Source organism: Rattus rattus, chromosome 14, assembly GCF_011064425.1.
Source record: "Rattus rattus isolate New Zealand chromosome 14, Rrattus_CSIRO_v1, whole genome shotgun sequence".
NCBI lineage: Eukaryota > Metazoa > Chordata > Mammalia > Rodentia > Muridae > Rattus > Rattus rattus.
The window spans coordinates 57,015,698-57,037,791 of NC_046167.1; the positions used below are offsets into that span (position 1 = coordinate 57,015,698).

A 22,094-nucleotide genomic window follows, 5' to 3' on the forward strand; every position below is an offset into this window, starting at 1 on the left:
TTGCTTCTTCAGGTAGTAAGGTTTCAACCCAAGTGTGAGCTGCAGACTGTGAGTACACAAGACTCAGGGCTCACAATGGCGAAGAGGAGACATGCTAATGTCAGGACAAACTGTCTGGAGCACACAGACGTCTCTCCAGGGGAAAGCAAAGGAACACGGCAGGCACAAGTTTCCTGTGCCTTCAAGACTAGAGAGCTAACTTTTAGGCTTTCCTGATGCCCTGGATTTTCTTTGTGATGACTTACTGTGCCTGAAAAAAATCCAAACTGAATAGAAACTCGGTCAGAAGTCTTGTAACCCCGGACCTGTCCCAACCCCGACCTATGTATAATACACCCCATCTCTAATGTGAATATGGGTATTTTAGCTAAAAAATCTAAATAACGCAAACACACTGGTTTTGGTTTTTGAGATGGGAATTTATGATGCTTCAGGATGGTCTTTCTCATGATTCTTCTACCACAATCTTCCCAGGGCTGGGACTACAGGCATGAGCCCTCAGTGTCAGATGATTTAGAGAACATGACTGTTTTACTACAGAGACACATAAAGTGTTACTTAATGAAGATTAAATGGGGTATTGTGGTTAACTAAATTATAAAAATTAAATCTCCAGTTCGAGTAATTACACACACACACACACACACACACACACACACACACTACAAAGACGCATTCCTCGCAGTGCCTATGAGCTAAGTAGCAGGCGTGTTCCATGTGTCTGGAACAAGTACATCTGTATATTCAATACCAATTCGATCTCAACTTTATAGCTGCTGGATTCTAGAAAATAAGTATTTAAAATGCTTGATTTTATAAAATTTCTGAAATGTTGTATGGCGTGAAAGGAAAAAAAACCACTAAGGTTTTTTAAAAAGATGCCAATGCAGCCTCCACGTCACTCAAATTCAATCACTCTTTTCCATGCACAAAGTGAGAACAATGCACCTGCCCCAGGGAGCTGTTAAGGGTTCCAAACAGGAAGGCCCCACAGAACATAGCTCGGGACCCATGTTTACTGTACCAGCTTCCCTTCCTATTTTCTTGCAAAGGCAACTGCAGGGTCCCCAGCCTGTGTCTTCCCACACAATCCTAGGATCTAGAAAGAATCCCCGCACTTCAGACATAATCACAATCTAGATTTTGTGTAAAGGAAAAAGGGACAGAACCAGGCAGACATCAACACGATTAATTCCTTGAAGCAACTATTGCTTAGCAACCTGCAACTGCTAAGTCCTGCTGACTCCAGCAAGTACTCTGCGGAGGTGAGACCTGTTATCGCAAGCACACTGCTAACAAGACACGTGACCAGGTGCTGCTCCTCGCTAAACTGAGTGAGGAAGGATTTATTTAAGAAGTACGGAGCAAGTTTACTGACTAGTTATATGGCTGAAGACACTATCCAATACCATGTAAGCGCCTCGACCACATCTAGAAATGGTCTTAATTTAAGCTAACAAACAATTTTGGAGCTCAAAGAAAACTCAAGAATCTAGTCTATCAAAATCTTGATGACGGCATATGTATTTTCTGAGTTAAACTGTAATTATTTCACGCCATACTGATGAAGGGATTCCAGAGCACCCTGAGCAAGGCTGTAGGACCCCAGCTGAAAGCAAACAAAACTCCGGAGTCAGATGCACCGCGGAGCGCACTTTCCTTCATACTGAGGGCAGGAAGGGCTTTGCACGGTGGATGACGCTGCACACTCAGCATGTAACCACTCCTCCACCTCCATAGGCTCAGCCTGACTGCTCCAGTGTGCTACGCTCGCCTCTCCCTGCCGATCGATCAATCGATCGATCGATGCCAGGCTGATAAACCAGCTACTGGAAGGACAGCAGCCCTTCTCTGCCCACCAAGTTCTATTTTCTGACGTCACTGGTACTTCTCATTTCTACCTGATTCTTTCTCCTTAGCTTTTCATACCAAGTCTCAGTTCTCCTTTCCAAACTCCTCAGGCAAAGTTTTAGTGGACAGTTATCTGTCCCAAAAGTCCCTTACTACAGCACATGATCCAAATGATGAAGCTATACAGCCAGGGTGAGGTCCATGCTTTATGACACATTCTTCTCAAACGTCTAGATGACAGAGTTTGATACACATGATCCTTAAATTCACTTAACAGATTCTAAAACCAACTTGTTCAAAGGATAAATTCTGAAAACAAGGTTCATGATGCAAATGACTATATTGAAACAAAGAAAAGCTTCATCCAAGTATTTACATTTTTAAAAAAGACATTGAAAAGTCAACTACTTATTAAGTGTGCTTGAACAAACCATGTGTGGAATTGAATTCCATTCATTATGGAGTTAGTTTCTGCTAAATACTTAACTGATGCTATAGTAGACGCCTGGCACGGAAGACTCAGGTTTCAACTGCTCCAGTCTACACTAAAAGTAGCACATCTCACACTCCCCAGGCTCTGACCTGGACCTCAGCAACAACAGAGCTGGTACCCAAGTGATCGATCGATCACTCAGGGTGGCAGCTGTTAAGCGTGGTCTCTGCAGCTCCCCGTGTTTTACCCGGGTACTTAGTTAAACTCTGCGGGCCATTTAAAGGTTTTAATACTTATACCTTACTGGAGTATGCGACAGTAGCTTACCAAACTTAAGATATTCACAGAAGGTTCTGGAAAATGTTGAGAATGAGAAGGGTCTCCTATATTACATCAAGTCAAAAACCATACAGTTCTGCAGGCCTCAAAATAAACAAATTATACAACTCGATTAAAAACCACACACATTGTATTACAGGCATACAGAGTTTACAGTCCAGATAAGCAAATACAGGCAATTTGACATTTCAGCCCCTTTTGTAAGTGATTAACAATTACAGAGGACACAGAAGACCTTCAATCATTGGTTTTGGCTTACATGTTAAACAGCTTCTAAGTTCTGTTTCTGTGTGTGTTTCGTTTTGGTGCTTTCCTTTAGGTGTATGTGGAAGGGATTGGACCACAAGAAAACAAGAATTAAAAAGGTCAGGAATAAAAGTGTTACTGAAATTACCACTTCCTTATAATACACGCAGGGAGAATATGGCTTCAAAGACAGAGGGAAGCCTCTTATCCAGTCGGACTCAACATTAATTTCTAGTAAGTATGACAATAATGCCAAACTTAATTCACTAGGTCAGGCAGGAATAACTAGAGTCATTTTATCAAACCCAACTTAATTTTGGTCTTGAAATCTTAAGTGCTTGGAGTTTAGGGATTTTTCACATTAATAAGAAGGTAGGTCAACAATCAAAACTCCTAAATACAGGGTTAAAAGATAAACCTCATAACTACTTTAAAACTTTCCAATTAAGATTTCTATAAAGATTAGGATTAATTTAAATGTATTCCTGCCCCTAAAATGTGATCCCTTTGGACTGTAGACCATGACAATTTTTTTCTTAAGATTATTTCTACTAAGAACAAAATGCTCTGCTTAAAAGCAACAACAAACAAAGAAAGGAGGCCCCCAGGCCACGCGGAACAATGGACAACACGACAGCCCAGTTTGCACAGACAGACTGTACTTGGTTAAAAACAAACAAAACAAAAAACAGGCATAGAATTAGGATTTATAAACTGGTGTCAGTAGAACTGTCAGGCTTCACAATTTTGTTGCTAGTGATTCCAAAATTCTTTGACTCTATTGCTAAATTTCTGAAGGGGTGCACACAGCAAACAGCAGCAAACTACCTAGCATGCCTCTGATGCTCACCCAGCAGCCACCGTGCTGTGCAGTTAAAATACAAGCTGTGACAGACAGCAAGCCAAGGGCTGGTTTGTGCCATCAGTTTGGATTTGATCGACTCCAAGAAATAAGCAAATTATTTCATCCAAACAATCCACCTAAAACCACACTGGGAAAAAATATTAATTGAATTTGGGTGCAAAATGGAAAACATCACAAGGGAAGCGGCAAGAGCGTTTTGCTGAGCATTCTAAAGGCGTGTTTCAGGTAGTTCAACAATGATTCTGGTAAGACAACTGCTCACAGACATTCACACCCATACAGTTTAATGGTTTTAAAAAAAACCCAAATTTGTTACTTTAGAAAACAAATGCAGTGCATTTTCAGCAATCTTATGGCCGCAGACTCCGACTGCTCAGTCCACACATAGGCAGAAGCTGCCTTCTGTGGTGACGCGTTCTCTGCACTAATTCCCATGAGGTGGAGAACATGAGGGCAGGGGAGCACAGACTGGACTGTTGCACAAACAACATTTACTCATCAGATCCCACCGATCTCTTCTGTGCCCGCTTCCTGGGCAGCCTTCTCGGAGAAGCTTTATCTGAAAGAAAAGGAGCACGTTAAAGCTAGCTAACTCAAGAGTTTTACCTCCCAGGTAGCTTTAAACTCAACACACACACACACACACACACACACATATCCACCCACCCCTGTCCCATCCCCCAACCATAACAAATGCCTCTTACCTAGCTCTTGGTTTTTAAAATAACTTTAAAAATATCCTTCTAGAATAATACCAATTAAAATAAAATTTTCATATGTAACATAGGAAACAATTGGACAATGGCTGCTGTATTGCTGCAGACACCATGCCACATTCAATAACATGTTTGTTTACAAGTGCAAAAGTAAGAATTCTGAAATACTTTAAAAGACACAGATCTACATCCTGGCACTTGGGAGATGGAAGTAGGGGGATTAGGAGTTCAAACCTAGCGAGGACTACTGCGAGACTCTGCTTCAAAACCAAATACAACAATTAAAAGATGTGACACATGGAGCATGTTTATGTTAGGCACTAAGACAAAATTTAGTGTTGTGGGTGCCTAAGTTTTGGCAAGTATACAAATTTAAACTGAAAGAATCAAGCCCCGACCATCAGTACATAGCCTTTCTTTAGAAGTTAACGGAAATATATGTGGTGCTGAGTTTCTTCTATTTTATAAAAGAAATACTCTATTTGTTTCTTTTAGAAGCAGAGGGTCAACAAGGGCATGGTGGTCCATGTTTGTTCTCTCAGCCCCTGGGCTGTGTCTAGCAAAACTGTTTCAGAAGAAAGAACAAGTGAAGGCCTGACCCACTCTCACTTTACGTTCTAGGTACACTCTACACACCATGCACAACAGCCTACTGTCAAGTAAGCTTTTATTCTTCAAAAATAAAAAGAACACAGAAACTGTATAGAGCCTGGTGCCATGTGCTAACCGCTGAGGCGGTAGACTCATCTGAGCCCACGTACAAGGTCAGGTAGGCACCACATAAGGTCCCGCCATCCCCCATCACCATGAAATGACTTCTGCATATTAAAAAAGAAATAACCGGAAAAAGATACTTACCAAGTAAGTAAGGGTTATTTATAAGCATTTTAAAAATGAAAAAGAATATGCCTAACATCCTTTTTCCTAAAAAATTACTAGGTCAGGATATATTTTATAGTAAATGTTTATCAACAATCTTTAAGACTAAGGATGCTCTTATGTCTGCATACATGTCTCCAGTTAACCAATTTCCAAAAACTGTTTAAATAAGTAAGAGCTGAGTACACAGTCTCTGAGAGTCAGGAAGCACTTCCCAGGCTACTGCAGTTACGCCAGCAGTGAGCAGTAGTGATGACGGCAACCGCTAAGCCCCAGTAATCCAACCACCTGTATGGTAACTCATGAAGGGTCTCCTGAGGACTTCTGATGCCTGTTTAACTCCACTCAAAAGAGCCACTTCCACTAACCTTCACAACCACGGCCTGCTCAGCACACAGGCGGAGGGCAGTCTGTAAGACGCTACAGGTATTTGTTTTGGGGGAAAGTAGTTCAAATACCTTAACAGCAGAAAAAAAGCACTGTGTTTAAACAAAAAGTAATCACTCACGTGTATCATAATTTTTTTCAGCTATCAAAGACAAACATTTACCATTACTCCCTATTAAGGGTGTCAGGAGACAAGTAGAATCTAAGGAAAAAAACTTAAATCTCAAACTACTTAAAAGTCAAAATACTTATCTTTCCAAAGTTAACTTTAAACTCTAGGTGGAGGAAAAGAATCATGAATGTGAAAAAAACCCTCATATCCTACACCAGAAAACAGACATGGAGAGTGCCTCCACCACCCATTTAAAACATGCTAAACAAAGCCAAGCCATTTCACCACAGGAAAACCACAACAGTGGAATTTTCCTATTTTTAGTAAAGCCAAAGGCAACATGTTATCAGACACTCAGATCCATCTTCTTTCCCTGTCTCAGACATCATCAAAGGCTATTTATTTTCTCTGCTCACCTAGGAGTTCACAGACCCTAACTTCAGTTCACTTTTGTTTGGTTTTGGAGAGAATCTTTTTATAGAGCCCAGGAGGGCCCCCAAAATGTGATCCTTCTGCCTCTAGCCCTGAAATTAGGCCATTTAAAACCACACCTGACCTGACTTCTTTGTTAAATTATTGACACACAAAAACGTGTGATCGTGTATGCATATGAAGGGTGAGTGTTTATACTTATGAAGAGGCCAGAAGACAACTCTGGTGCTGTTCCTCAGGAGCTTTCCATCTTGTTTTTAGAGAGACGCTCACTGGCTTATCAATAGGCTGGGCTGACCAGCAAACCCCAGAGTTTGTTTCTGCCTCTGACATACTGAGGTTACAAACGGATCCCACTGCCCTTGGCTTATTTTGCTAGGGTTCTGAGATCACAGCAGTAGTCTTCGTGCTTGTGAAATACACTTCTCCAACTGAAGCATGCTCCCAGCCCATTTAATGGCATTTACATGACGAGTGTTCTTTGTATTTGTAGTTTTGTATACATTTAAAACATTATTGGGGGTTGGGGATTTAGCTCAGTGGTAGAGTGCTTGCCTAGGAAGCGCAAGGCCCTGGGTTCGGTCCCCAGCTCCGAAAAAAAAAAAAAGAACCAAAAACATTATTAAGAGATGAACATCTTTTCTATTAAGTTAAAAAAAAAAGCAGAATTGTGAATCCATAGGTTAAAAAATAATTAGGGAAAGTAGACCCATTCCACCTTAAAATGTAAAATGCTTAAGAAAATCTGATTAGTCAAAACTCAAAATGCCTCCAAGTGTCCTACACTGTGTTGAGGAAAAATGTTCTAAAAGTGTACATGAACTGTAGGCAAGAAAAGTAAGGCCCTGGACATTGTGGTTACCATGTAGATGGAGCATTCAGAGAAATAAATATGTACAGAAACTTGTTTTACTATATAAGTACAGATTATTTATAAAAAATGGTGTTAGTGGTGTCAAGGACAGAATTTTATATTCCTGAACAATTTAAGAATTTTACAATGTGGCTAACTTGAATGCTTGCTTTCTTTCTTTTAATGTGTATGAATGAGTGTTTTGCCTGCATGGATGTCTGTGCACCACAGTGATTGCCAGAAAAAGGCCAGAAAAGGGGTTGAATCCTCTAGAACTGGAGTTCCAAATGGCTGTGAGCTGCCGTGTGGGCGCCTGGAAACTGACCCTGTTCCTCTGGAAGAGCAGTCAGCCCTCTTAACCAGGGAGCAAGCCTTCCAGCCCCACAAGTGCTTTTTAAAAAGCCACTCACCAAACGGGGAACATTTTTCTATGTTCCTTCATAAAAATTAGTATATTTAATAAACTGTTCATTAGCAAAAAAAAAACACAACATGTTAAGTAACATTTTAGATTCACTCTTTCAAAAGTAATTTGTATCAGTTTTTCCAGAAAAATACAGTTCTATTCATTAAACTTGCTGTATTCATGCACTATGCAAGAGCCCCCCCAAACTGTAGCAAAGCCTACTGAAGAAGTTAATCACCTCACCTCTTCTACTCTGCACTGAAGCGACGGGAAGGAAAAAAGACAGGAAACAGGTTAGAAAGAAGTCAGACATTTACAAATAAGATGCATGTTTGAAAACACGTCCAAATTAAACCATAAACACTATAAATAGAACAAGTCAGTAAGTATGTCACTAATGATTACACTAGAGTCTACATAAGTAACGGGAAAGATCAAGTTAAATAGTACTGAGCAAATATTTTTGAACAGAAACTAATTCCCATTTATAGAAACATTTGTCACCAAGTTTCTAAGGCTACTTACTGATCTGATTCAAAGTTTCCTGAGGAATCCAACTCATGTCAACATCATTTTGACTTGAGGTACCCATTTCTACCTTCTGTATGGGTCTCTTGCGCTACGAGAATATAAAAGACATATTTTTTTTAATATTTATTTATTTATTTACTTACTTATTTATTTTTTATTTTTCTTTTTTTCAGAGCTGGGGACCGAACCCAGGGCCTAGCAAGCGCTGTACCACTGAGCCAAATCCCCAACCCCTAAGACATATTTTTTTAAAAGACATGTCATAGCACTGTTTATTCTAAAAAGTTTTTGGATTTGGTTTCAGGCAGTGTTTCTCTCTGAAGCTCTGGATGTTCTGGAACTCACTCTGTAGACCAGGCTGGCCTCAAACTCAGAGACATACCTGCCTCTGCCTCCCAAGTACTAGGATTAAAGTTATGTGCCACCACCCCTGTCTATATTCTAGAATTCTAATGTATTCTAATTATAAAAACATTGATCAATATATATGAGTATCTTAGCCGACAAATTACATTCTTTTCTTGTTTTAAATCACCCTAGTACACATTTTATCTGTTAAAAAAGAAAGCATGCTTAACTATGCAGAGTCAGTCCTGGGTTGAAAGGCGGCTTCTTAGTGAGTTGCCATCCAGTCTAATGACCTGCATTTGAACCCAGGGTCCCAAATGGTAGGAGGAAAGAAATCAACTCCAACTTCACCTCTGACTCTCTTTACATGTACCAAAGTACAAACATGTGAACACACATGTACGAATGCCAAAAGAGAAAAATGCTCTCAGAATAAATTTTCTTGACCATTTTCAGCCTGTAAAGATCTTGTTTTTGTTTTTTTTGTTTGTTTGTTTTTGTTTTTGTTTTTTCAGAGCTGGGGACCGAACCCAGGGCCTTACCACTGAGCCAAATCCCCAACCCCTGTAAAGATCTTAATTTGTGGTTGTATCACTGATTTTCTTTCTTTCTAAAGAATAAATTTACAGTCAATGAAATTAAGGATAATTACTGAAATGCTTCTAAGCAGGCAATCTTGCATTGTTTGTAAAATACGATTAAAGAACTGGTAGAGACAAAACACATAAAATCCCATACAGGCTAACAACATTGACTTCATCTAAAAGTGTGAAATTGTCAAGGCACAGTGTGTACAGCAATCCCAGTAGTCTGCAGGGAGATGCAGAAGGATCAGGAATTCAAAGCCTGCCTTTGCAACACAGTGAGTTCAAGGCCAGGTTAGGCTACATGAAATCCTGTCTCAAAAACAAACAAACAAAAACAAACAAAACAAGAGGGAGAGACTTTCTCTGTGGCCCATCTCCTGAATACGGCAAATAAAACCCATTTAATTCCATTTTCTTTAGCTTTGCTATGAAATTGAAAAACCAAAATCTGAGCAGGAAGCTGGGCATGGTGGCACACAACTTTAATCCCAACACTCAGGAGGCAGAAGTAGGTGAATCTTTGTGAGTTGACTCCAGCCTGATATACATGGTAAGCTCCAGGCCAGCCAGATCTACACAGTAAGACTGTCTCAAAGTTCTGTGGGGAAGATTGGTGTAAGTTTATAATCCCAGCACCTATAAACTCTGAATACGTAAGAAAGCACCCCATTAAGAATTCTAACCCAAATAATTGGCTACAGATAATACAACCAATCCATGAAAAAAATTGTATTAAGTGGAACAATAAAATCTTTCTGAACTCAAGGATTATCACATTAAATATAAAAGATCACTTTAAAGAGGGTAATCAGTACACTAACTGGACATGTACACACATCTCAACAAATTCAAGTCACATATCCAAAGTCTTGTCTGGGTGTTACTTTAAAAAGGAACAACAGCGTTCCACTCTGCAAACCTACAGTAAAGTGGGAAGCCTGGAGACCTACAGTGCAATCAGTACTGTGGCTCTGCATGGAGCTTTCAGGGCTGCTCATGCATAGTTACCTTTCTAGATTCAAGAAGTTGATGAAGGCCAACAACAACTAGAAGTCCAAGGCCGGCAAGGAACATGTACATAAAAATTCTGGCACAGAAAAAAAAGCCGATGTTAATCCATAAACACCACATCTAACTAAAAACAAATACCAATACGTGCTACAATAGCTTTTCAAACAACATGCAAGAAAAATACACCATTTTAATTAATTCCAGGCAACAAGCTTTACAAATTTCCTTCTACTTAGTTAAGAACACTTTGCCAATAAAAATTTCCCCCATCTAAAATGTGTTTTCCTTCAAACTCAGTTTAAGACTGTTTCAGGAGTTCTTCCTCACATTTATATCATTTTCATAATTGGATTTGTAAATTCCTTCAAGTGAGTCACATTTAAGGTCACAGATAATTCTCTACTCAGAACCAAACATTTTTTTTTTTTATTAACTTGAATATTTCTTATATACATTTCGAGTGTTATTCCCTTTCCTGGTTTCCGGGCAAACATCCCCTCCCCCTCCCTTCCTTATGGGTGTTCCCCTCCCCACTCCCCTATTGCCGCCTCCCCCCCAACTGTCTAGTTCACTGGGGGTTCAGTCTTAGCAGGACCCAGGGCTTCCCCTTCCACTGGTGCTCTTACTAGGATATTCATTGCTACCTATGAGGTCAGAGTCCAGGGTCAGTCCATGTATAGTCTTTAGGTAGTGGCTTAGTCCCTGGAAGCTCTGGTTGCTTGGCATTGTTGTACATATGGGGTCTCGAGCCCCTTCAAGCTCTTCCAGTTCTTTCTCTGATTCCTTCAATGGGGGTCCTATTCTCAGTTCAGAGAACCAAACATTTTTTAAGGAACAACCTAACATGTAATTATTTCAGAGGCATGAAGTTAGATAAGCTAAGGCTCAACTTAAGGAGCAGAGCAGAAGGAAACAATCAGCTGCTGTGTCTGTGGCAGCACTGCTTCAGGTCCTACTCTTCCCTGACTTATGTAACAGGCACAAGAACACATAAGGTATGGCCTCTGTGTAAGTATCTCATCAACTCTGTAAGGCCATTACAGTGTGAGCATTCAAAGGCGCCCTGCAATCCAAGCACACGGCTCTGGGTAAGCTGTGAGCTCCAGACGTGCAGGTGCAGCTTTACTCACGTTTCTCCATCTAACCCGTCCTCTCTTTCAATGACCGTGACCGTCTGATTGAAGACAGCATCTTGGAATACGTTGCCCTGTTTAAGAAACAGATGTTAAAATTTACATGAGATGTGCTCAAAGAATAAAAATTATAAGTGTTCCCAAAACTGTTATCCTAATACACTTGACTTTCCCGCCATTAGCTGTAAGAGACAACAGTCAATGCCAGGTCCAAAACCATACAATGTTATTTCTCCTTTCCAAAACCACCCTCCACATTCTGCAAAGAGCAGAAGGTAGAGGTTTCAGGAGCAGGGACAGCAGTAAAGGTCAGAGCACTGGCAGAAAGCAGCAGAGCCCACAGAGCCCCTCAGCAGCTCCAGCTTCCATCTGCAATCTGGCAAACAAGGACAGCAGCAGCTGCGGGGGGATGGGGGGTGGGGAGATCACTTAAGGAGCAGAGCATAAAGCCAGGACTATGCTCTAAACTGAAGCTGGATTGGAAACCAATTCTACTTTAAGGAACAAACCAAAGACTTCCAGACCAAAAGTATTTTTTCCACTATCATCTTAAAACAATTTTGATGGGCTGCAGCTCTTCCAGAGGTCCTGAGTTCAATTCCTACTAATCTCAAAGTACTGCCATCTGTAACAGGATCCAATGTCATCATCTGCTGTGTCTCAAGACAGCGACAGTGTACTCATATACATTAAATAAATCTTTAAAAAAAATTTTGACAATTTAATCAAACTTTAGTTTGATTAGGGAACCACTGGGACACACACAATTGCTCTTCCACAAAGGAAGCATTACAAAGAAACCAAAACTGAACCCTACTTAAAAACTATGAAATGATAAGATACAATGACCTGAAATAACCCTAGCTGTTCATATGTCTCATTGGAGACAGAATGAAAAGCCTTTCTTCTGCACTAACTCACAGGAAAGCACATCGCAATGCAGGGACTGGCTGAAGATACAACGTTAAGGCATTAACATGTGGTGAGGGAAGCGTGAACCCACTCCTTGAAGAAGCTCCTGGGAAAGGGAAGGGTCAACACACCCTCATCTAGAGCTGTCACAAGGGGTCTACCCCCTGCAGTAGTATATTCTCTCAGGCATATGTGAGATCAGCAGATAAACTGCTAAAACTGTATTTTAAAGTGATTATATTTTACTAATGAGTATACAAAAGACCAAAGCAGTAACAAAGTCTTTAGAAGCTTTTAAACGAGCAGAAAGTCTACACCAAATTGGGACAGAACAAATATCTGACCATTCAATAGCACCCAAGTAAGAGCAGACTATCCACGCCCTGGCCCTTGTCAAGATCCAGCTCAAGCCACTTTCCCACACTCACACACAGCAGCACCAGTGACCTACAGCTCAGGCACACGCCCTAACCACTATGCTAGTGCTTATTTTGGGTCCTCTCTCACCGCCTCATACATGTAGGTAGAGGGCTGGAGAGATGGCTCAGAGGTTAAGAGCACTGACTGCTCTTCCAGAGGTCCTGAGTTCAATTCCCAGCAACCACATGGTAGCTCACAACCATCTGTAATGAGACCCAATGCCCTCTTCAGGTGTGTCTGAAGACATCAGCAATGTATACATATAATAAATAAATAATCTAAAAATATATATAAATAAATAAAGGTAGAGACAGACAGGCAGTTCCTTTTTGTATTCCTGGTGCCTGTTACAGTTTTAATCACAAAATAAGCACTTAAACAGACGGGACAAAGGTCCACTGCAGTCTCTAGCAAAACAAAACACAACTCAAAGGTCTTACATTCAAATCTTTGTAGTTCAGATTGATGACCAGACCAAAGGGCCGTCCCCCCATAGGCTCTGCAGGAATGAAGGAATACTCAAAAGTCGCCTGTCTCTGGGGTGGCACTATGGTGTTTAGAGGAAGAGCCGTGAAATTCTGGATGTAAAACTGGTAGTCCTGAGGATAACGGAAGGAGGCATCTAGTGACTCAACAATAAAATCTTCTGTCCCCTTGTTTGTAAAGCCAACCAGGAACTTCACAATGTTGTTTGCTGGAAAATCTAAAACACAAAACAGGAGTGGTGGTGTTAGGATTAAATGAAACGCAGACATGAACATGGATTCAGAACTCCCCTCAGCAGACCACTCTAGTGCGAAAAAAATTCATTCTTTTTTTTGTCTGTTCTCTGGGATTCCAATTTAGGGCATAAACTGGGTACTGCAATTTCAGCCAAATAATATCCAGATAAGAGGCTAAGAAAATCATGGAAGCAAGATTATCACCCAAGAGTTTTCTACAACTCAGTATCCTACTACAAAAATAAATGAGGAGTCACAAACTCAAACTCCCTTTTCTAAAGGGCTGAGAACAGAATGGGGTTCCGTACATTCTTGGTATGTGAACAACCACCAAGCACATCCCCAAGAGTCCGATCACTTTCTGTGAGCATAAAGTTGGGATATACAGGAAACAGAATACCTAAGATCCAAGAAAACTAATACTTTCCGATGTTATGTCTTCTACAACATTGTATAGTCTAATGGGCCAATTCACCTAGTACAACACAAACTACAGAACAGACACATCTGGGTTTGAATCCTGTCTCTGAAATCTACTTTAGGCTCTGGGTAACACGAGCACAAGTTTCTTAACCTCTGTAAACCCAAGATCAACAATAACTATGCCCTCAGGGTTGGCTGGGATTAAATAAATACTGCAAAGTAGTAAGAACAATGATATCCACAAAGCCCTCAATAAAGAAATGTACTCAGCAGTCAGGAGTCCTAACCTGAAGACTGGAAATGCTCCAAAGTTTAAACCTTTGTAGACCAGCAAGATGCTACAAGTGGAAAATCCAAGGCTCCAGTGATTAGATGTACATGAAATAAACAAACTCGTCTCCAAATAGCTCATTATTCTAAAACCCAAAAACAAAACAAAAAAACCAACCACTTCTGGTCCCATGCATTTGGAGCAAGGAATATGCAAACTTAAGTTTCTTGTTTCTTTTTCAAATTAATGCTATGCTATAACCAAGGCCTGGTTGTAGACATTTAGTATTTCCCTGACATTTAAACATTCAAATATACTCCCAAATTCCATGCATGTCTATAATCCCATCACTTGTGGGGCTGAGGCAGGAGGATCTTGAATTCAATGTCAACAAAATAAATTCCTTTTGACAGCTAGTATGAGTGTGAGTGCAGATGCACACATGTAAAGGACCACTTGTGGGAGCCAGTTCTCTCCTTCACTTGCTGAGGAAGGGCTCTCTTGTTTCTGCAGTGCTAGTCCATCCCAGGCTGGCTGCCTCATGTTCTCCATGAACCACCCTTACTAACTTTTTCATGTGACTGCTGGCTCTTTAACGAAGTTCCAGGCATTAAGCTCAAGTCCTCAAAACAAAACAAAATGACATTACTGACACAGCTTAGAAGACGTTTCAAGAATGACAGCTTTGGGGCTGGTTAAGATGGCAGAGTGGTAAAAGTACTGGCATGTAAGCCCGACAAACCCCGAGTTTATTCCCCAGAGCTCACAGGGGAAGGAGAGGCCTCCTGCAAGCTGTCCTCACGCTCCCAGTGCCACTTGTAAACCCACATGCACACATCATGTTTTTAAAAGTATCTTTGAGAAGAATGTTTAGTTTCTACTAAACCAAGTAGTATTTTTTTTTTTCTCTTTAAAAATCAGCATTACTATACACATCAGTATTCACGTGTAAGACTGGAATTAAAATGAACCATTTTACATTACCTTCTCCTTTTACAAATAGAATGGTTGTGTCTGCACTCGGTGAAGCTTCTGGTTCACTAGACACATCTTCTTCTTCTTCTTTCTCTTCTGCCTAAGGGAGACAACATTAAATAAAGATTGGTGTGAGGGGCTGGGAATCACTGAATTCACTGGATTGCTTTGTTGGTTCTAGTCTGTAGTTCTTTCTTCTTTTTTTTTTTTAAGCAGAGAACATGAACACAGCCCCCTACTATCACAAGCTAAACAGTACAGTTTTCTGCACTGGAAGATTTTAAGAATCGGAACATCCTGAGTGCAATGCATGAGCCTCTCCTTGAAAAAGCCACCTCCTGGATCACCGTACCTCCTACCTCAACCTCCAACTTTGGAAAAACTTAACAAGAGTGTATGTGTATGCACGCACCTCAAGACAACTCAGGACTCTGCCATAATCTCCCAATTCCTCCATGTCCTGACGACTGAGTGTAAGTGGCTAATGCAGAAATCTGGGGAGTAGTTACACCCAAAGCCCTCGCTCACCGCCCCATAGGTAACTTCTGTAGCGGCTGTGGCTGTACAAGCTCACCTTCCTTCAACCGAGGATACGTCTACTTCCGTTTCAGCTCATCCTGACCTTTTATTTTTGTGACAAGAAAAATGTGTACCAACTTCTTAAAAAGACCTAATTCTTCCCTTTTGGATCTCATTTCTCCACATGAGTACATTCCAGTGCCAGAAAGCTCAAGTAATTCAGAAAAATGATACAATCCACTATTATAATGTATGCTCAAATTTCAAAGCCCTGAACACCATCTCTAATCCTAAATACTCTAAATTATCTTACCCAAAGCACTACTCTGGTCAAATATTTACAACTATGAATGTACTGATCTAATCAAAGCTGTTCATGTACACAAATTAAGGGTCTTCTACTCAGAGGAAACACTGTGTGCCTATATGTCAAATCATTAACAACAACACAATCAACAACAGAGCAAGGCACCAGCTTAAGTGGCTGGCGCGTCCATAACAATGAAAACAAACTTATTAAAAAAAAAAAATCTATGGAGGACAGATGACAGTACTCCTGGCAGGAAATAATTACCAAATTAGCAGGAAGCATGCTGCAATGACCCTAATTTGAGCTTTTATTATTTTTTTTTTTTTAAACTTTCTGTGAATGGGTGTTTTGCCTTCATGGTTATCTATGGACCATATGCAAGTAGCATCCATGGAAGCTAGAACAGGGAACCTGTTCTAGAGTTACAGATGTTTGTGAGTAGCTCTGTGGGTACAGGGGAAAAGAAACCAAATCCTCCTGGAGAGTGGTCAGCATCTGAACTGCTGAGCCATCATCTCTCCAGCTCTGAGCCAGGTACTTACCGTCATTATCAGAGCACAAATTTCAGAGCTAGCCGCTAAGCAATCCTCCCTAACCCTTACTTACACAAGGCGAGTTTTATCACCTGCTCTTCAACACCTGCTCCCTAAACACACACACACACACATTACCCAAAAAATATCAGCTTTGAGAAGGCAGAGAAAATAGCTCATCTGTTCAATCTAGTACCCAGAATAGTACTTTGCTACATGGTTGCGATGCCTGCCACCCCCAGAGGAGTCAATGGTAGGTTACAGGCACAAAAAAGAAAAGCCAGAGCTGGGACACTAAACGCTACAGGCTCCATGTGCTGGCCTCACTCTACTGTCTGTCTCTGTCCCCAATTTGGATGATCTTGACTTGTTCAGTGTATCTTGTCTCCCCAGTACTCCAGAAAACGCTTGTGCTCATGCTCAATGACTGTCCCTAGGCCAACTTGAACCCAGGCTGATAGCTCAGAGCACATACTGCTTTTGCAGAGAACCCATGTCTGAAAGGTTACAACTGTTTGTAACTCCAGTTCCCCATGATCCAACACCCCTGGCCTCCCCACACATTTGCTTTCACATCCAAGTACTATACAAAGACCTACCCATATATATATAAAATTTATGAAATAATTAGCAAACTTGCTTATGAAAAGAACACGTTCTTAGATACAATTTCTAGCTCAGAATATATCATATATATTTAAATATAGCATATAGCACTCACCAAGTCTGTGGGTTCGTCTTCTTCTACTTCAGCCTCATCATCCTCATCCTCGATTATTGGATCTTCCACGGTTTCTTCATCTTCTGTAAGATCTTGAGCCACAGCTAATGACCCTGAAGATAAATAAAAAATGAACAGTTGACCTTTATCATTGTCTTTAAACATCAGGTCTAGACAAGAAAATGCTCTACCTATTGTAATACTGTTCCCTGGTCAGGTGAACAAGGGCATTGCACAAAAATGTTTACATTTTTTTTTTGGTTCTTTTTTTCGGAGCTGGGGACCGAACCCAGGGCCTTGCGCTTCCTAGGCAAGCGCTCTACCACTGAGCTAAATCCCCAACCCCTACATTTTTTACTAGTACTCTTAACTACATGATAATTTTAATGGAAATGTTTTTAATATTAAAAGACACAAAAAAACAGGGCAGGCCACAAGCCTAACCATGTGAATTTGATTCTTGGTATGCACCCTGCAAATTGTCTTCTAGCCTCTGCATATACCCTGCAAAACAGACAGATAGACAGACAAATGCACACACTAAATATAATAAAATTAAATAGTGGTAGCTTCGTGGTTAGTAGCAAAGAAAAAAATCCAATTATTTTTTAACATGACTTCGAGCATATTTTCAGACATTTAAAATATCAAATAAAGGAAAATCATAATGCTAAGTTATAAATGAGACTTCTTGACAAAACTTTCTCAACAAATCACACTATATCACTCTCAGGCAAAACTCTAAAAAGCCCTTTAAAATTCAAGCAGTTCTTATTACCACTTCTCGGAGAGCGATGATGTGGCAATTCAGTAGGAAGGAAAATGTGGGGAGAGCCACATGTGCAATGCCCAAGAGAAAAGTTATCTTTAAGACCATGCATTTTTTTAAAAAAAATCTTTTTACTTTCCTGAGTTAAAACAGTTCATTCACAGTTTACAGGTCATTTTCAAAAGCCAATGTAAAAAAACAAAGGAAGAAAACCCCAAGGGGTCTACGGTTGTAGCATGCATGCCTTCCATGCCTTGCATGCTGGAAGCCCTGGGTTCATCCCCACCTCTTCATCCACGGGGTATGGTGACAGACACCTGAAACCCAGCACCCCAGAGGTACAAGCACACGGATCCTAAGTTCAAGGACACTCTAGCTAAGCCACGGACTTCCAACATGAGACTACCCGGGCTACCTACATGAGACTGTCTCAACATCTGTCTTGTGTCCCCACCACTCCCAGCCAAAATCCCTAACAGTCATAATTCAAAGTCATAAAAGTCACTAAGTAGAAACCAATCACTTCTGTGTGCTTGGCTGAGGAGCTCATGAACATGGGTCGTTATTTCTCATGCCCTGGGCCACAGAAACTTTGAGAAAGAAAGGAATTCTGGTGACCACTCAAACTAGTTGTTTTTATAAATTAACAAAATCAAAGTTCCTGATATGACGGGCAAGGGAGGAAAAGTTTCTACGTTTTTACATTCTGCCAAGTTTTTATCCCAGATTAATCGTTGGAAAGAAGAAATTTATAAAAGCTCGAAGTAACTTTTTCCCAGCATATTTCCAACCAGCAAAACACTGGCTGGAAAAGGGAGAGGGGAAAAATTACAAAAGGAAGAAACCATCCGGTAGAAGACTCTTCGGTAGCGGCTGACAAGCAGCAGGAGGAAGGGCAGTTTTGGACACTAAGCCTTGCGGTCCACACAGACCGTGATAGGCGAGCGAGGGGACCGAGCGAAGGTGTTACACGGCGCCGCGATAGAGAATCGGCAGAGGGCGAATGAATGGAGGCGCGCCGGCGTGGGGCTAGCGACACGTCAGCGCAGAAGCTGGGGACCGACAGCCCCCGGCGAGCGCGGGCGGAGAAGCGAGGCCGGTCCTGGCGTAGGTCCCGCGGTCTGGGCCCGCGCTCGCAGAGGGCGCCGAGCTGCGGGGAAGTCCTGGGGTCAGCACGGCCCTCGAGAACCGGGCCGAGGGGCGGCCGTGGTGCCCAGCCCAGCCCCGCGCCCCTCACCTCCGGGGCCGCCTCGCAGCAGCACGGCGGCGGGGAAGGCCAGCAGGAAAAGCAGCAGCAGGCGGGGGAGGAGTCTCATGGTGCGGCCGGTCAGCGTCCAGTACGCGTCCGCTAGGGCTCTCGGCGGCTCTGGCGGTAATGGCGTTACTCTTCATCCGGGCCGCGCAGGAGGGGCGGGGCACGCACGCGCGCCACCCGTCGCCCCTCCCCGCTACCGTCGACGTGGCCTCTAGGAGCCCAGGGGCGGGGCCTGCGGTCCGCGCGGTCACGTGGCCGGCGGGGGCGGGGTCCCGGTTCCCGCGAGAGCCTAGTCGCGCAGGCCTACCCCTTCCAGATGCTTAGTATCAACAGCGGTTACTTTGAGGGCCCGGGGACCATAAACTTCCTGCTTGTGTGCCAATTGAAAGACAGAAAGGAAAGGATGTGGGTAACAACAAAATGTCGTAAGTGATTCCTTCCTCACATTGTAACCCCAGCGTTTGAGAGATGGAGGCAGGAGGATTGCAGCGAGTTGGCGAGCAGTCTGGGCTGTGTCTGAGTTCGGGCAAGTCTAAACTACAGTTAACACCTTGTCTCAAAACAAAGCAGATAAAAAGGGAAACACTACTCAGACTAGAAACCCCTTCTTTTCGGAATTCTGGAGTTGTATTCTCTTAAATTCTTCTCCCTCCCTCCGTGTTTCTGTCTCTCTGTCTCTCTCTGTCTACCCCCTGCCCCCCACCCCGTACATAATTGCCAGTGCACACAGATGTAGAGGTCAGTCAGAGGACTACTTCTGACGAATTAATTCTCTCCTTCCACGTTTAGGTGGGTTCTAGGCTTGAACTGTGATCATTAGGTTTGCACCACAACCATCTGCTAGGCTCAGTTCTGTAATTTTCTTAACAACCCAGACTCAGAAATCACCTAGCACCTTTCTGCAGCTTCTATACCAAAGATCTCACTTCTAGTATATTTCTGTCAACTTCTACTGGCCAGTGTGAAACACTCAGGTTGTAGCTACTGGGCTGAGAACCTCCAGACACAATCCTGTCTCAGGGACTGGCTTAGTTATTTTTCTGTAGCTGTGAAGGGACACAGTTACCAAGGCAACTTATAAAAGCAAGTGTTTGATTTATAGGCTTGTTCAGTCTCAGAAGGTGAGTTCATGACCATCACGTCAGAGCAAATGGGAACAGGCAGACCTGGTTCTAGCATGGTATCTTACGTGTTCAGCCAAAAAGGACAAGGCAGAGAGGTAACTCCACTGGTGTGGGCTTTTGAAACCTCCAAGCCCACACCCAACAATGCACCTTCTTACACATGTACTTCCCAAGCACTTCCATGCTTCAAGCATTCAAACATGAGCCACTTGGGGCCAACCTCCTTCAAACCGCTACAGAGGCTAAGCAGCTCTCCTCGGAACTGTTGGAGTTGACTGAAGTGGAAGTCACAGCTTACCTCCTCAACTTAATTAACCCCAACAGGTTCAGATCGGCTGAACACGTGTCCTGAGAACAGGTGAAAGGGAATGTCTACAAGCTCCGTGAACATTAAACCAGAAGTGCCATCCCCTGAAGTCAGACCTCAGAAAGGTCTTCAGCACGGTGACAGTGGATCTGTACCTTCCCCTCGGTTACAGTCCCTGTCAGTGTCTTGGGCCAGGAGACACCACCAGGTTAAATACAAGGCTTTTGGATTTCTGACAGGGTTGGACTAGTTATAGTCTCATAAGCAAACTTAAGTTATTTAGCACTGAGAGATATGATATATATTTGCAAGCATGCTTTTCAGATGGTAATGCAAACTAAAATCAGAATATAGTCCAGGTATAGAATTGTAAGCTGTTTAAGTTAGGGTAGATGGTAAAATACTTTATCTAGTTGACAAATGTAATGGACTGGATACTAATTATATAATCGTACTTTGTAATTTACATAATTGTTAAGGTTATGCTCAATTTATGTCTAAGGTTTTTTTGTTTTGTTTTGTTTTTTAAATTTGGGGGTTGTGGATTTAGCTCAGCGGTAGAGCGCTTGCCTAGCGAGTGCAAGGCCCTGGGTTCGGTCCCCAGCTCTGAAAAAAAGAAAAAAAAAATTTGGACAGAAAAGGTGAAATGTTGGGGATTAGTTCTAATGCTTTGAATTAATCTGGTCCTCAAAATTGGGAATCTGCATGTCCAAATGCTAAAGGTCCTTGTCCCCAGTTGGTTTTGGATGGAACAATAAAGAGGCAATGGTTAATGGCTGGGCAGATAGAATGAGGCGGGACTTTGAGATTGGCTCCGGCTAGGAACCAAGAGAGAGGAAGGAGGCAGAGATTGCCATGATGGGGAAGAAGAAAGACCAGACCTAAAGGCTCATTGACATGTGAGAATCAGGGAAAGTGACCACACAGGCTACTTTCCTAATTGTGTCTGAGGTAGCAGAGATGAAATATAAATTTTAAAAGATGTTACCTGAAGATTACCAGAGGAGAGCGTTTGCTATCGGCAGGAAGAAAGCCCAGCCATTTAGCTAGTCACAGCATATCAAAAGTTCTTTCGTGTGGCAAAGAGCAGAGAAGAATTAAATGTTTTTGCTGTATACCTCTAGAAAGGAAAAAACTCCATGGGAAAAGGGAACAGAAAACAAGGCTGTCCTGGCCAGTTCCTCAATTGGCAGGAATGCCTCTATTCCTTCTCCAGCCCACACTCAAAAAGAACATGGGCAAGCAGTCACCAGATTGATCACCACAAAACCCACCACTTAACCTGCCTCTGTCCCCTCAGGCTCTGCCCTCATTTCTCTCACAGTAAAATGTTTATAGGCCAATCAAAAGCCAATCATCCTTTGCAGTCTAGATGCCAGCCCCTGTGCTATGACATGGTTCTACAACGTCCCTCTCTACTCGACACAGTGAATGGTGCTCAGTGTATCTCATCAAAATACACTTTCCTCTAACCGCACCTCTCAAAAACTGACGGCCCGGAGGCCTCTCCTCTCACAGTCTCATGTCGATAACCATGAAGTGTCACTCTCAGTTCTCAGTGTAGTCCAACTAGGCTTGGATTTTAAATGTGCCATTAAAACCTGGCAAATCCAGTGCCACTCCTGTAAAACTTCCCCTCCCTCCAGGTGTAGAATCTCTTGTACTGTATGGAAGAATCACTTGTCAATAAAAATGCCGTTGTCC

At 42.1% G+C, this 22,094-nt stretch overlaps 1 protein-coding gene and 1 pseudogene across 2 annotated transcripts; both read right to left on the minus strand.

Moving 5' to 3' along the window:
* Window positions 1-2,044: 2,044 nt before the first annotated feature.
* Window positions 2,045-19,110, minus strand: Ssr1 (signal sequence receptor subunit 1). 2 transcript variants are annotated; one of them, XM_032884388.1, is made up of 9 exons: window positions 18,942-19,110; window positions 16,936-17,048; window positions 14,862-14,952; window positions 12,902-13,164; window positions 11,127-11,203; window positions 9,994-10,072; window positions 8,045-8,138; window positions 7,763-7,777; window positions 2,045-4,293 (listed from the first exon to the last, which is right to left on the minus strand). In XM_032884388.1, exons 1-9 carry the CDS (start codon window positions 19,018-19,020, stop codon window positions 4,226-4,228), a joined length of 879 nt encoding a protein of 292 aa, XP_032740279.1. In that variant the 5' UTR covers window positions 19,021-19,110; the 3' UTR covers window positions 2,045-4,225. The 2 variants fall into 2 exon arrangements, with proteins under 2 accessions (XP_032740279.1, XP_032740280.1); XM_032884389.1 differs by lacking the exon at window positions 7,763-7,777 and having other exon boundaries at window positions 18,942-19,109.
* LOC116884143 lies at window positions 15,065-15,212 on the minus strand (annotated as a pseudogene).
* Window positions 19,111-22,094: the final 2,984 nt, after the last annotated feature.